Genomic DNA, 15,572 nt, shown 5'->3' on the forward strand with positions numbered 1-15,572 from the left:
CCAAAAAAAAAAAAAACTCTATTAGATTCATATATAATTTATGATAGTATAACAAAAGAGTTTTCTATTTTTAAAAATTAGAAAATCTTCACAAAAAAAACAAAAAATAATATTGTTAGGAACTTATTTTATCTCAATTTAAAGGCGGGAAGTGTTGCTTCGTGTTCAATGTTAGTTAACCCTATGGCTATGGCATGTTGCCTATCAATGTCAAAAAGCTAGAGTACAAATAAACACAAGTCGCTATAGGAAAATTAACTCCTAGGAGGGGCATTTTGATCATTAATTATGACTTTAGGGGTTAATCCTGAAATAGCAGATATTTATTGAAAGTGATGTCTCTCCCCACCAACTTAAACAATCCCTCTGATTTTATTTGGGGTAGTTTGATTCGAGGATAAATTAATGCTAAGATTATATTACAGGAATTAATACAAGAATTATTTATTTCTATATGCAACGATAGAATAATTGTAACAATTGTTATTTTCCCTAATAGTGATATCAAATGTGTTAATGCTAATGTGGAGGTGGGTAGGGTATAAAATTTTTGTTTCTACTACATGATGGTTTGGTTATGCACCATTCTTTTAAAAAATAAAGATATTTAATACATAAACTAAATATATACGATATAATAAAACTACTATAAAATCTTATGATCATATGTATGTCATGTCATCTTTATAATATATGTTACTAAGCATAAACAGAAATATTAAAATAAATGAATTTTTTAATTTAAAAAGTGCCAATATCTTTAAAATTACGGTAAATGGACAAATATACTCTTATATTATAGGAAAAAGTTTAAATACACCCTTTTTTATACTTTGGGTTCAAATATATTCCTGCCGTAATACTATTGGTTCAAATATGTCCTTCTTCTTTTAAGTTTGTCCAATGTGGACATCCAGTCCTATGTGGCACTGATATTCGATGAGGTGGATGCCACATGGCATGACACCTCAACGATGTGATATCTACCTCATCAAATGTTAGTGCAACGTAGGATTGGATGTGCAATTTGGACAAACTCAACGGAAAATGGGTATATTTAAATCAACAATATAATGACAGGGGTATATATGGATTCAAAGTATAACAACACATACATTTAAACCTTTTCTGATAATACATGAGTATATTATTAGGCCTTTTCGGTTAAAATTAAGCAAAAAATATCAGATAAAGTTAAATAAAAATGGAGATAAAAGGTTTTTTATTACAAAAAAAAAAAAAAAAAACTTTGGTCATTTGTTCATAAGATTATTTCGCATATATAGGGAGGATCCTTTCTAGCTTGCTCAACCCAAGTCTTCCTTCCGCGGCGGCTTAGCATTAGATTAACATTTCTTCTTTTTATTTTTTTGGTATTCGTATAGTAATTTAATTGCACAGAGAGTGCAAGTTGAAGAATACTATTCACTGTATACGATTATCTAATCTTCTTACTGCAAATCTGACACACAGATTTTCTTCTTGATTATCAAATTTTCTTAAACAATTAGCTAGTGTTTACCTAAACAAACTCTTGCACATTATTTCCTTATTTGTCTTTTTCTTCCCCATTTCAGGGTTTTGATTCTTCATTCATTCATACATATATATAAAGAATAGATTTTTGTGTATCTCTCTCTCGGACACTTTCATCTTCTTCCCCAAAACCTTATACCTCTCTATCTCCTTATCTCTCAAGCTCATTTGTTAAAAAGATTCAATCTTTAAGCTTTCTTGAACTTGTAGAGATAAGAGAAGGAGACAGAGAGCTCAAAAATGGAAGCTGTTTTACAAACAAAAGGGCTTCTTTCTTTGCCTTCAAAACCCAAAACCAAGGCTTTTTATCCATTACCTCTAGGGGGTTTAAGGCATAGATTCAATTCTGGCCATTCTTTAAATACTCTAAAACCTAATCTCTTAAATGGGTTATCTTTATCTTCAAATGGGTTCCAAAAATTTCAATGCTTTACCACTAAGCCTCAGCTTTTTGGCCAAAAGAATAGATTTTTCCCAATTTGTAAAGCCGAGGCTGCTGCTGCAGCTGATGGCCAGCCACTTTTTGCAGAAAAAGAGCCACCTAAGTTCATGGGAATTGAACTTGTGACCCTTAAGAAAATTATACCACTTGGGGCAATGTTCTTTTGTATTCTGTTTAATTATACAATCCTTAGGGATACAAAAGATGTATTGGTTGTAACAGCCAAAGGGTCCAGTGCTGAGATTATTCCATTCTTGAAAACTTGGGTGAATTTGCCTATGGCTATAGGGTTCATGCTGTTGTACACGAAGTTGGCCAATGTGTTGTCAAAAGAGGCTCTTTTTTACACTGTTATACTTCCATTTATTGCATTCTTTGGGGCATTTGGGTTTGTTTTGTATCCTCTTAGCAATTATTTTCACCCTACAGCTTTTGCTGATAAACTTCTCAACTCTTTGGGTCCAAGATTTCTTGGGCCAATTGCTATACTGAGGATCTGGAGTTTCTGCTTGTTTTATGTTATGGCTGAGCTTTGGGGAAGTGTGGTGGTTTCAGTTCTCTTTTGGGGGTTCGCTAATCAGGTAAATTTGTGTTCATGAATATATTTTGTGCATTAGTAACCATTTTTAGGATGCATAGTCTTATTGTGTGGAGCTGAGGGTCTATCGGAAATAGCCTCTTTGCCCTACAAGGTAGGGGTAAGGTCTGCGTATACACTACCCTCCCCAGACCCCACTTGTGGGAACTCGCTGGGTTTGTTGTTGTTGTTGTTGTTGTAGTCTTATTGTGTGGATAGTCTGTTTAGTTAGATTCTGATATTAGCTAGTATTTGCACTTTACTTCTCTGTTTCTGTGATGGTTGCTGCTTCAATTTATTGAGGTAAAAACAATCTCTATATAGCAGGAATAGTTTGAAGCTCGGCGCCTTTTGGGATACATGTGCTGCTGTACTCTGCCTTCCTGATGTTCATTATGGGGTTGGGGGCGGGAGAGGGGAGGGGGGATGAGGGCTAGGTGGTGGTATAGTAAAAGGGTGGAGTTCTAAAATGTTGCTCTAGCTCTATCTAATCTTAGTTTGAATGGTGGATGACTTAGCTAACGGTTCTGTTTATGGTGCAGTTGTGCTTACTATGTCTTAAAATATTGGCAGCACCATTTCCTCATTGTTTTATGTCTTGGTACGCTGTTCTTTATTTCATTTTTAGTTGCAGTTGGCCATACAATATTTGTAAAGGTTTCATTCTGTTCCCCTGCTGTTATCATTCTGGCTATTGTGCTGCCAGTTGTACTATGATCGTCAGCATATCTATATATCTATGACTATGCAATCACTGCCGTAGAGCTTTGGTGGGGTAAATCACTGTTATTAAATTGTTTTGGGTGATTTCTTTTGCAGATTACGACTGTCGACGAGGCTAAGAGATTCTATCCTTTGTTTGGACTTGGTGCAAATGTTGCTCTGATTTTCTCAGGTCGCACAGTGAAGTACTTTTCTAGCTTGAGAAGCTCTTTGGGTCCTGGAGTTGATGGTTGGGCCATCTCCCTGAAAGCGATGATGAGCATTGTAGTGATGATGGGTGGGGCAATCTGTTTCTTTTACTGGTGGGTGAACAGAAATGTACCTCTCCCCACTCGTAGCCAAAAGAAGAAGGTAACCAGCTAAACCATATGACATTGCTTAGCTATAGGTGATAGTTACTTCCGAAGCAACTCCATGATGGTAGAAAAAACTATTTATCTTTTGTTTGGCTAGTAGAAATCGCTCCCCGTCATCAATTTGCTTATGAGAAGCAGATTCGCCACCTCTTTGTTCCTCTTCTATCACTTCTACTAAAACTCCACTGCTGGTTAAATCTTTGCAAATTATTTGTCGATAAAAACATTCAAATATTATACACAGATCTTTTAAATTATAGAATCATGTTTACATATGTGCATTATCTGACTGATGTCTTTTGGCAGGTAAAACCTAACATGACCACTATGGAGAGCTTGAAGTTCTTGGTCTCTTCAAAATATATCAGGAATCTTGCCACGTTGGTTGTAGCATATGGTATTAGTATCAACCTTGTCGAAGTTACATGGAAGTCGAAGCTCAAAGCTCAGGTGAATTATTACTGAGTGCTACTTTTTTCCTTAAAATTTTTGAATTCGGATTTGTTTCTCATTTTAACATGTCTCATTCCGTCTCTCTCCCTATCACTAATGTGCAGTTCCCAAGCCCCAATGAATACTCGTCATTCATGGGTGACTTCTCAACTGCTACTGGAATAGCAACTTTTGTAATGATGTTGTTAAGCCAGTGGATCTTTGACAAGTATGGATGGGGAGCAGCAGCCAAGATAACACCTACAGTATTGCTCCTTACCGGAATTGGATTCTTCTCCCTGATTTTGTTTGGGGCCCCTCTAGCACCAGCTCTTGCCAAGTTCGGGATGACTCCTCTTCTAGCAGCTGTCTACGTGGGTGCAATGCAGAACATTTTCAGTAAGAGCGCGAAATATAGTTTGTTTGATCCCTGCAAAGAGATGGCCTACATTCCTTTGGATGAGGAGACCAAGGTATGATGACATACTTATCTAATGAATGGTATCAGGAGGTCACTGGTTCGAGTCGCGTTAACAGCCTCTTGCAGAAATGTAGGGTAAGACTGCATACGATAGACCCCTGTGGTCCAGCCCTTCCCCACACCCCCGCATAGAGGGAGCTTAGTGCACCGGGCTGCCATTTTTTTTTATATATTTTTAAATCAGTGTTGTTAGATAGAGTTGTCGGAAGTGGAACTATTTTTGCATAAATGCAATCATGTCTTCATCAAAGAATTGTTATTTCAAACATGTATAGCTGAAGCCTTTATATTGGTGGAACGTTTGCATTAGTGATGTCACTAACATATACATTTGCTTGTCTATATATAACCAGATAACTGTGCTATCACTTAACAAGTAATTTCTTGTATCAGGTTAAAGGGAAAGCAGCAATTGATGTTGTCTGCAACCCGCTGGGAAAGTCTGGAGGAGCTTTGATACAACAGTTCATGATTTTGACTTTCGGTTCACTTGCCAGCTCAACTCCCTACCTTGGAGGTGTGCTCCTAGTAATTGTTCTTGCATGGTTAGGAGCAGCCAAATCTTTGGATGGCCAGTTTACTACATTGCGTCGAGAAGAAGAGCTTGAGAAGGAAATGGAGAGAGCATCTTTGAAGATCCCTGTCGTGTCTCAGAATGAAAACGGAAACAGTTCTCTCTCAAGCGGGTCATCATTCAATCCCGCTGGAGGTGATTCAACCAGCGCTTCATCGGAACCCTCCTCCCCAAGGAGCCTGTAATTTCATTGTTTGATCACTTGCAGAACTGGAGGATTAAAAAGCAAAAAAGAAGATGCATCAGGTGGTATCTTGGTTGCAGTCCAACTATGATTTAATGTTGTCGAATCTTTGATGTTGGTTATAAGAATTCATTTTTACTCGAGGGAAATAAATTAGATACAAGAGAGGCATGTCGCCAGATTAACCAACCCGCCATCCCACATTTATTTTCTGATAGTTACACCTTTTTTTCAGTTTTGTAGCTTGAGTTCATTGGATTCGTTTTACAAAATGCTGGTTGTTGAACTTGTTTTTGGCAATATAAGCATGTTTTTTTCCTCTCTTGGTAATTCTTTTATCTAACTCAAGAATGTTTCATGAACTTTTGTCAAGGTGGTTATGCATGAGATTACTGAAGAAGCTTTTGTTCGCTCTGAGTAGTATCAATGAATTACACCTCTATCTCAAAATAGTCGGAAAATGAGTTAACATAAACTGAAAGTCTGAAAATATTTATGCAACTGTTGCACATTCTCTGCTATTTGTGACCACTGAGGGTCTGTGTAACAAACTAAGAGTAGACAATTCTTTTTCAATAGAACTGATCGATTTCATTGAATATTAAACTTACAAAGCAAACACTAACTAGAGTAGGGAAGATTGCAACAGAACTAAAAAGAAAGGGGTGAAAAAGACTAATACAGAATTGGGGATGGGAAGATCCAGAAATGCCACATAATTCACGATAGCCTACGGATATTTAACAAATATGAAGTGCCTCAAGCTGGATTCAAGAGTAACCTGTGTGAAGGCCTGGCCCAATTAGTTCTTCTCGGCCCAATATCAATTTGTGTGATATCCGTATTGTTATCTATATTGAGCTGGGCTAAATTCTTAACAGTCTGCAGATCTTCATCTCCTGCCAAGATTTGAGCTAAAGATTATTGATCACATCTTCTTTGCCTCGATGATCCACGTGGTTGGTTTTGCTTTTTTTTTTTTTTTTTTGGTGTGTCTGTCATAGTATGTTGACAGGGGAAGCAGAGCTAGTTACTCAATTGGACAAATACTGGGGTGTAATTTAAGATTTTTTCTTTTTTAATTCCTCAAGTAATTGGCCTCATGGAATGGAAGGTCCAAGCTAAGCCTCTCATTAAAGTTTCTCAAACTTCGATGACTATCTCGTCGTATTTAATTAAGCGAGACATCAAAGTTTGACGCATACATTCTTTTCTTGCTAGACATAAAAGAAAATAAAAATATATGGACTTTCAACAGAAATTTTCGGAGTGGACCTATCTTCCGTACCACCCCCTTACTATATTATAAAATGTGTATCCTAAGAGGCTTTAGTCCTGCTTAACATGGTTCGTTTTTCATGTTTTTGACACACACAGAAAAACAAAATAGAAGTGTTAGGATTGGGAGGAGGTAGGTGTTTACTCTAAAAACGGATAACAATTGAATTTATACTGTAGTTTTAAGGACACGTGATCTTACTTAGCACAAACCGAGAGAAAACGTAAATTGATATTGAAATTAAATAACAATAAAGCAAACCAAATAAGATGTGTAGTTTTGATCCTCGAGCTAGGTCGCCTTCGAATCAAACAAGTATTGTACTGGAAAGTATGAACAAAATAACAGAGTATTGAGAGCTTAAGAAGAAGATAGTATATTGCTTTATGTAACGTGAATATGATGTGTCTTACAAATGATCAGACCCCCTTTATATAGTAGGGTAGTCCTACCTTTGATACAATTCTAAATACAGTAAGAAATCCCATGATTAGCTAATTAATTGGCCTCTTCTTGACACGTGCCGAGATTTCTGCCGTGATCCTCGCCCGATTACGGATATTTCGGCTATCCATTATTTGGCGCGATGAGCTTCCCTCGATCTTTCTTAAATTCCATCACACTCGACCTCGATCTTGGCTGATCTCGATCTCGATCTGTCCTTGAGTCACGAGCTTGGCAACCTAACTTCATGTCACAGTCCGATATGACGTGGGGTCAAACCTCGTCCTGCCACACCCCGGTCTCGATACATCCGATAAAAGAGAGAGGGCCCGATCTTGATCGTATATAGATAGTCCCCTCGTTTTTTTGAGAGTAATGACAAGAAACGATTTGAACTCTCGATCTATACCTCGATATATTATGACGTAAGCATCATGACGTAAGCAACAAGTGGATACTAAAACGTCCCGTCGGTTTGAATACCGAGGGATTAAATGTATTTCAGTTGTTGTCGGCCACTATCGGTTCTGAACTGTTGTTTTCACCCTATAAATGTATATTTCTTCTTTTTCCCAACTTTACTTTCAAACCTTCTTTCTCCAATATTCAAAATTCCTTTGCCTTACTCAAAGCTTTGTGTTTTCAGATCTCTGGTGTTTCTTCGCCTATTTCACCACAAAATACCAAGTGTTTCTTCTCAGTTCCCACTCTTCTTCATTCGTAAAAGTAAAAATGGCTAAGACTTCAAAAACTATTCCGTAAAAGGAAACTCCTTCCTCATCCCGACCGGCTTGCGAGGAACCAGCGTCGGAGCCACGCCCTGAAGAGTTCTTCCCCGGAGGATGCGTCATCGATTCCGACTTCAAGGTTGAAAAGACCCCCTCGATTCCGGGTCGATGCGAGCCAATGTCGAGGTATATATGCACGATCACCGATGAACTCCTCTCCCAAGTTAAGAAAGACTGCAACTGGGACAAAAAGCATGTGGTGGTGCCTGCTCCCGAAGAATCAATCACCACCCACGTGGAAGGGTTCTTCAGTATTTACACTTACCCCTTCATGCTGGGTCCTTTGGATCCGGTTATTATAGACTTCTGTAAGAAGTACGAGGTGACCTTTGGTCAGATTCACCCCTCTTTCTGGAGGATAGTGATATGTCTTCGCTTCTTTGTGAGCAAAATCGACGGGTGTCCCTTTACCCTCGACCAGCTCATATGGTTGTATAGCCCTCGACTATATCAAGGAGGAAGAATAAAGCTTCAACGTCGGGCCACAAAGGCACCTTTCTCGAGCATAGATGAGGACAAAGACGGGGAAGGATGGGCCGATTTGTTCGAGTGAAGACCTCGGACTTGATCCCGGCTGAGAGCATGCCATTTCCTGAGAAATGGAATATGAAGCGTAAGTGTAACTTCGTCCTCAATTTTTGTTTTTGTCTTTGTTTTTCCTCCTTTCTTATCAGTGCTTTTCGATTCTATTGCGTGGATGTCGGGTGCGGTTCCCCGACTCGAGGAATGGGTCAGGGTCCTGGTGTCGTAGAAGACGCATGCCGAGCGTGCATGGCGCGATCTATCAAAGGGTCGATGGGAGGCCCGAAACCATGGTAAATTTCCTTATGACTTAACAATTTGACTATAGTTCGAATTTCCCTTCGATCTTACTTATCTTTCTTTTGCAGGTCTTGGGAAGGATGTGGAAATAAGGCCCTCATCTGGTGATGAAGAGATCCTTCCCCAACCATCTGCTCCTAAGCAGAAGAAAGAGAGGAAGAGGATAGGGGCTCCGAGTTCCACGAAGTCGGATGAAAAGAAGCCTAAAAATAGGCAAGCCCGTAAACCCAAGGGAAATGTTATCCCTCTATCAATTGGACTTAGTCCGCCGGCTACTAGATGAGTCCGAGGAAGACGAAGAAGAAACCGGGCTGGTGGCCCGAGTGCGGTTTGGCCCTGATGCTCGAAAAATCCCCGAGCCGGTGGGAGCTGAGATTGCTCTGCCTCGACTTGATGAACCCGTTGGCCGAAGTCCCCGAGCCAGAAAGGGCTGAAATCGCTTCCCCTCGAGGTGAGAAGGCTATCGAGGAGGCGGTGGATGCTGATGTAGAAACCATGTACGAGGCCCCCCGAGATGAGGGCGACGCCCTAAAAGATTTACTTGGGGCGATAGAAATTGGAGATTCCCCTTCATTTCCTTCGTTCTCTGATTCGGTGATCAAGGATGCTCAGGAGATGAAGACTTGCCACGGTGAAGGGGTCTATGGAGAAGAAGACCTTTTCCGTGGTTACTTTGTTGGAATGGAAGATGTCACCGGTCTGGGCGACTTGGAAGTACCGAGGAAGAGCTCGAATGAAGCCTCCCCGAGCTTTAAACTGACTGATCAGTTCCCGACCCCCAACGTCGATCCCGGGCGTGATCGATCAATTATCATCTCGGTCCCAGAGGATGCTCGGGTGATTTCTCCCCCGTAGGGGTGGCTAGCTATCTCCGATGCTTGGTCACCGAAGAAGACCAAGCCAAGATGGATGAGGTGGAAACACCTTGTCTTTTCAACGAAGCCCAATAAGCTCTAAACCGGGTAATCCTAGATTTTCCTGTTGATGTCAATTTTCGTACTTAAACTTTTCTCCCTTTATATAACTTCCTTTTCTATGTTTGTAGGCTTCGGTGCTTCATCATGAGGTTTTCCTCCGATTCTGAGGGAAACTGAACCGGTATGAGGCCGAGATTCGAGGGCTTACCGAGGAAAAGGATGCCTTCAAGCTTCTCAGTGAGCAAAGAGAAGGGGAAGCTAAAGGCCTCCGTGTTGAGCTAGAAATGGCTCAGCAAGATCACGCCGAACTAGTCGAGCAGGTAAGAAGAATATTTGAAGTTAGTGACGGCGATTCGGGCGTGGTATCTAATGGTTTAAACCCGCAGGTCCAACAAAAGCTTGACGTGATCAAGCAACTCCGTGAAGAAGCAGATTCACTAAAAACTGAGGCCGAAGGATGGAAGAAGAAAATGGACTGCCTGGCCTCAGAAAAGGAGACTGCTCGGGCCCAACTGGCCTCAGCTGAAAACCAGCTACGAGGTACGAAAAAGGAAATCTTGGTGCAGGCCAAGAAAATCGAGGAGCTTCAGTCCCAGTTGGGTTCAACAATTTCTGCTCGGGAGAACCTGGTCGCGGAGCTTGAAGCGGCTAAATCTGAAGTTAAGGAAGCCAAGCTGATGCTGATGCAGTGGTGACCATTTACCGGGGCGATGTCGAAGCTGCTTAGATTCGAGCAAAGACGGTTGCCGAGGACGCTCAGGTTCGAGCAGAGGGGGTCGCCGAGCATGCCAAATGTCAATCTCGAAGGGAGACCTTTGAGGAAATCCATTCTCGGGGCTTTGACCTCACAACCGAGATCGAGAATGCTAAGGATCTCGAAGCTGAAGCCAAGAAATTAGCTTACCCCGATGATGATGACGGATCTAGAAGCTTGAGTGAATCCGAAAGTGGAGAAGACCCCGAGGGCGGAGATGCCTCTCCCGGAGATGACCAGACCGCTTAGTCTTTAAAAATAGTTTTTGAATTTCTGTTGAGGCCCCTTCGGCATTTGTAAAGAATTTCTATTGGGCCGTGTTGCCTTTGTAAAAAGTTTTTGATGAATATAAAACTTTTTCCCTTCCATGTCTTCTGAGTCTTCTGTCTTTTTAATTTATATAAAGGTCAGAACGCCGTAGCATAAAATTATGATGTTGTCATATAACTATGATGTTGTTATAAAATTATGATGTTATGTTCGAAGGTCCGAGATTCGGGGTAGTAATTTGATCTTGAATCGAGGCGGATTTGCTTGAACTTGATTTAAGGTAGCCTTTAGGATTTACGGTCGAGTGAGGACTTGCTCGAGCTCGAAATAAGGTAACCCTTAGGCTTTCTAGTCGAGTGAGAATGATCTCTCGAACTCGAAGTAAAAGTAGCCCTTAGGCCTTTGTATTTTGTATTTGGCCGATCTGGCCTTTGTAAAAAGATCGTTTATGTATATATATAAGGCTTTCTACCTTTTTTCGGCTCTAAAAATTTTCCTATGTTTTATTGTTTGTATTCACAAAGGTTGGAATGCCTTGGCACAAAATAATAAGGTCGTGTTCGAGGGTTCGAACAGACCATGCATTTATTGCCCTTCCGAGTTAAGGCATTATCAGGGTTCGGTGTTACCGAAGTTTTTTTCCGAAAATGTCTTAAGTTTAAGATTCTGCCGAGAGTAGCCTTTAGAACCGGTTATGAAAGATTTTTTTCGGAAGGCCTATTTTTGTTACGGATTTCGGACATCTCCGAACCGTGTAAGATTGGCCGTAGCCTTTTAGTTTGGGTGTATCCCAGTAATCTCGCTTTCTCGAGTTATCCAGGTCCAGGCTTGCCTAAGATAATAGTCCCCGAGTGGGTATGGCCGTGGCATTTAAAATCTGAGGGTTGCCTAAGAGGTCTTATGCCCTCGACGTTCAATAGTTCGATCTGTTCGAGTTTATTTTACGGACGGCAATCCCCAAGTGTGGGAGTGATTATCCGAACTCTGGTTATAATCGGCCCTTGGGCTTGTTTCCATAATAGATCGAAAGTATGGGGTTGTAAAGTGGAAATTTTTCCATGACATTAGATAGTTGCAAGGAAAGTACTTCTCTTTATTCTTGTCAAAAATAGTCACACATGCATACATGTTTTATGTCAGGGCTCGAGCAATCTATGCAGGCACAGTTCGTTTTGACCATTTGGACCTTACAATAAATCCTACCTATTGAGACCCTTTCATTTTGAGATAATTTCCTTGCTAAAACAATTCAATATCCGAGGGTAATCTCCCCAGTATTCGAGGTTGATTATAAAGGAATCTCGGATACTATAAATATAGTCTTTGATACCGATTTGTGATCGGCCTTCAATTCTAAGTTAGCACAATCCACTGCTGCCTCGTTAAAAAACTTGCTGAAAAATCCAATTAGGACAAAAACAGTTCAAGGAAAAAAGAGTGCAACGCGTGCTTTCAGACCTAAAGGCTTCGTGGCGCTCCTTGTCGATAACCTGCAAGTGTTAGTAAAAAAAATAGAAGTAATTGAAATGCGGTTGTACCTCAGCAGTAATACCGTTTGAGATGATTTACATTCCAATTGTTCGATAGCTGTTCTCCGTCCATCGTTCCAAGCTTATAGGATCTTTTCCCTGTGATCTCGAGAATCTGGTACGACCCTTCCCAGTTCGGACCCAATTTTCCTTCATTTGGCCCTTCGATCGTAATACCTTTCGATCTGTTGTTTCTGAGCAGCCAATCGGACGAGGGCGACTTCACGTTTTTCATCCAACAATTCTAGGCTCGTGTTCATGGCCTTGTTATTTGACTCTGCCATTGCATATTGGAACCTATTGCTAGGTTCTTCGACCTCGACCGATATTAGAGCTTCGGCGCCATAAACTAATGAGAATGGGGTGGCTCCAGTACTAGACTTCAACATTGTGCGGTATGCCCAAAAAACCTCGGGTAGGATTTCTTTCCATTTCCCTATGGCGTAGGTTAGTCTCTTCTTAAGATTTTGGATGGTAGTTTTGTTGGGCGATTCAGCTTGTCTGTTCCCGCTGGGATGATAAGGTGTTGATAGAATCCTTTTGATCTCGTGATCCTCGAGAAATTTAGTCCCCTTGCTGCCGATGAACTGCTTTCCATTACCGCACAAAATCTCGGAGGGCATCCCGAATCGACATATGATGTGGTCCCAAATAAAGTCTATGACTTCTTTTTCCCTGACTTTCTCGAAGGCTTGTGCTTCAACCCACTTAGAGAAATAATCAGTCATAAATAAAATAAACCGAGCCTTACCTGGGGCCGATAGAAGAGGGCCAACGATATCTATTCCCCACTTCTTGAACGACCATGGGGACAAGACCGAGTTGAGCAGTTCCCTGGGTTGATGAATCATTGGCACGTGACTTTGGCATTTGTCGCATTTTGGACAAATTCCTTTTGCATCCTTCTCCATGTCGATCCAGTAGTATCCGGCTCTGATCACTTTGGACCAATGATTCGGCACCGGAATGATTTATGAAGTGCCTTCGTGGACCTCCCTTAGAACGTATTTGGTATCTCCCGGTCCCAGACATATCGCTAATGGACCATCGAACATTCTTCTGAACAACGTTCCGTCTTTGGACAAGGTGAATCGTACTGCTTTTGTGCACAGAGCTCTCGACTCTTTTGGATCTGATGGGAGCTTACCGTTCTTTAAATACTCTATGTATTTATTTCTCCAATCCCAGGTCAAACTTGTGAAGTTTATCTCGGCATGACCTTCTTCGACCACAAATCTTATGAGTTGTACGACAGCCCCTGAATTGAGTTCGTTGTCTTCGACCGATGATCCTAGGTTTGCGAGGGCATCGGCCTCACTATTCTGATCCCGAGGTACATGTTGCAAAGTCCATTCCTTGAATCAGTGTAGAGTTACCTGTAGCTTATCCAAGTTTCTCTACATTCGGTCTTCTCGGACTTCAAAGGTCCCGTTAACCTGGTTCACCATGAAGAGGCACACTTGGCCTCGATGACCTTTGCTCCTAAGCCTTTGGCTAATTCGAGACATGCAATCATGGCATCATATTCGGCCTCATTGTTAGTCAATTTTGCAGTTCTGATAGACTGTCTAACTACGTTACCTGTGGGTTGTTTTAGTACGATGCCGAGTCCTGACCCTTTTACGTTCGAAGCTCCATCCATAAAGAGGGTCCAGATTCCCGAGGATGCACCCGATTTTACAAACAATTCTCTTTCAACCTCGGGTATGAGGGCCGGTGTGAAGTCATCCACGAAGTCTGCCAAGATTTGAAACTTGATGGCTGTTCGGGGACGATATTCAATATCGTATCCGCTGATTCTTACGGCCCATTTGGCCAATCGGCCTGAAAGTTCGGGCTTATGCAAAATATTTCGAAGTGGATAAGTCGTTACAACACATATGGGATGACATTGAAAGTATGGTTTTAGTTTCCTAGAGGTGCTTATCAAAGCGAGCGCTAATTTTTCAAGATGGGGATACCGGGTTTCGGCCTCACCTAAGGTTCGACTAACATAATACATAGGGAATTGCGTACCTTGTTCTTCTCCGACCAAGACTCCACTTACCGATATCTATGATACTGCTAAATACAAGTAAAGCTGCTCGTCCGCCTTTGGCATGTGAAGCAGCAGCGGGCTCGATAAGTACCTTTTCGTTTCTCCAAGGCCTGTTGGCATTCCGGAGTCCAGGTGAGGTTATTCTTCTTCTTCAGTAACAAGAAGAATCGATGACTCTTATCAGAGGATCTCGAGATGAATCATCCCAGGGCAGCTATGTGCCCCGTTAACCTTTGCACGACTTTTACGTTGTCCACTACCTTGATGTCCTTAATAGCTTTGATTTTATCGGGGTTGATCTTGATTCCTCGACTGGATACCATGAAGCCGAGAAACTTGCCTGAGCCAACCCCGAATGCATATTTTACTGGGTTGAGCTTCATGTTGTATCTTTTCAATATAGCGAAAGTTTCCTACAAATGCTTCAAATGGTCCTCTGCTCGCAGGGACTTAACTAACATATCATCAATATAAACCTCCATTGATTTTGCTATTTGTTCTTCGAACATCCGATTTACTAGGCGTTGATAAGTTTTTCCAGCATTTTTTAGTCCGAATGGCATTACATTATATCAGTAGGTGCCGTACTTAGTGACAAACGAGGTCTTTTCCTGGTCTTCCGGGTTCATCTATATTTGGTTGTACTTGGAGTAGGCATTGAGAAAACTAAGGATCTCGTGGCCAGTCGTGGCATCGATCATGCGACCGATATTAGGCAAAGGAAAAGAATCCTTGGGGCATACTTTATTTAGGTCTTTATAATCTACACATATTCTAAGTTTATTCCCCTTCTTGGGGACTATTACTACATTCGGTAACCATTCAGGATATTTTACTTCCTGAATGGATCCTATTTTAAGAAGTTTGGTTACCTCGTCTTTGATGAAAGCATGTTTGACCTCGAACTGGGGTCTTATTTTTTGCTTCACCGGATGGAACTTCGGATCCAGGCTTAGTTTATGCGTGGTGATTTCTGGTGGAATCCCTTTCATATCGAGATGGGACCAAGCAAAGCAATTCATGTTAGTTTTAAGGAATTGAATAAGTTTTCCCCTGAGCTGGGGTGCCAGCCCCGTGCCCAGGTATACCTTTCGTTCGGGCTGATGTTCGGCTAATGTGATATGCTCCAGCTCTTCGACCGTCGACTTGGTGGCATCGGAGCCATCGAGGACTATGAAAGATCGAAGGACCCCATATTCATCATCCTCGTCAATCCCCTGCTTCCCCGATTGGGTCGAGGCCGGTTTCTGTGGTTGCTATTTAGCCTCATATTTTTCCTTTGAATCTGACCCTTTAATTGACGAAATTGCCGATATTGGTATCACTTCATCGATTGCAAACATTTCCTTGGCGGCGAGTTGTTCCCCGTAGACCGTTTTAACTCCCTCTAGCTTGGGAACTTTAGAACCTGGTGAAGGGTCGAGGG

At 41.4% G+C, this 15,572-nt stretch overlaps 2 protein-coding genes across 2 annotated transcripts; one reads left to right on the forward strand and one right to left on the reverse strand.

The window, feature by feature from the left end:
• The first annotated feature begins 1,330 nt into the window (after positions 1-1,330).
• On the forward strand, positions 1,331-5,494 carry LOC109215214 (plastidic ATP/ADP-transporter). Its single transcript, XM_019379235.1, has 5 exons — positions 1,331-2,559; positions 3,375-3,629; positions 3,941-4,084; positions 4,192-4,539; positions 4,941-5,494. Exons 1-5 carry the CDS (start codon positions 1,777-1,779, stop codon positions 5,304-5,306), a joined length of 1,896 nt encoding a protein of 631 aa, XP_019234780.1. The 5' UTR covers positions 1,331-1,776; the 3' UTR covers positions 5,307-5,494.
• A 6,508-nt stretch (positions 5,495-12,002) lies between these two features.
• LOC109215212 lies at positions 12,003-12,731 on the reverse strand. Its single transcript, XM_019379233.1, has 2 exons — positions 12,286-12,731; positions 12,003-12,069 (listed from the first exon to the last, which is right to left on the reverse strand). Exons 1-2 carry the CDS (start codon positions 12,729-12,731, stop codon positions 12,003-12,005), a joined length of 513 nt encoding a protein of 170 aa, XP_019234778.1.
• Positions 12,732-15,572: the final 2,841 nt, after the last annotated feature.

This window comes from Nicotiana attenuata, unplaced genomic scaffold (genome assembly GCF_001879085.1).
Source record: "Nicotiana attenuata strain UT unplaced genomic scaffold, NIATTr2, whole genome shotgun sequence".
NCBI classification, from domain to species: domain Eukaryota; kingdom Viridiplantae; phylum Streptophyta; class Magnoliopsida; order Solanales; family Solanaceae; genus Nicotiana; species Nicotiana attenuata.

What these genes read in the sequence shown, in the direction of transcription:
- LOC109215214 (XM_019379235.1), top strand. Translation starts at nt 1,777, where the DNA reads ATGGAAGCTGTTTTACAAACAAAAGGGCTTCTTTCTTTGCCTTCAAAA. An exon ending in CTCGTAGCCAAAAGAAGAAG is followed by an intron (nt 3,630 to 3,940) that starts GTAACCAGCTAA and finishes GTCTTTTGGCAG; the next exon opens with GTAAAACCTAACATGACCAC. An exon ending in CTTTGGATGAGGAGACCAAG is followed by an intron (nt 4,540 to 4,940) that starts GTATGATGACAT and finishes TTCTTGTATCAG; the next exon opens with GTTAAAGGGAAAGCAGCAAT.
- LOC109215212 (XM_019379233.1), bottom strand. Translation starts at nt 12,731, where the DNA reads ATGCCCTCCGAGATTTTGTGCGGTAATGGAAAGCAGTTCATCGGCAGC. An exon ending in CAGAAACAACAGATCGAAAG is followed by an intron (nt 12,070 to 12,285) that starts GTATTACGATCG and finishes TAACACTTGCAG; the next exon opens with GTTATCGACAAGGAGCGCCA.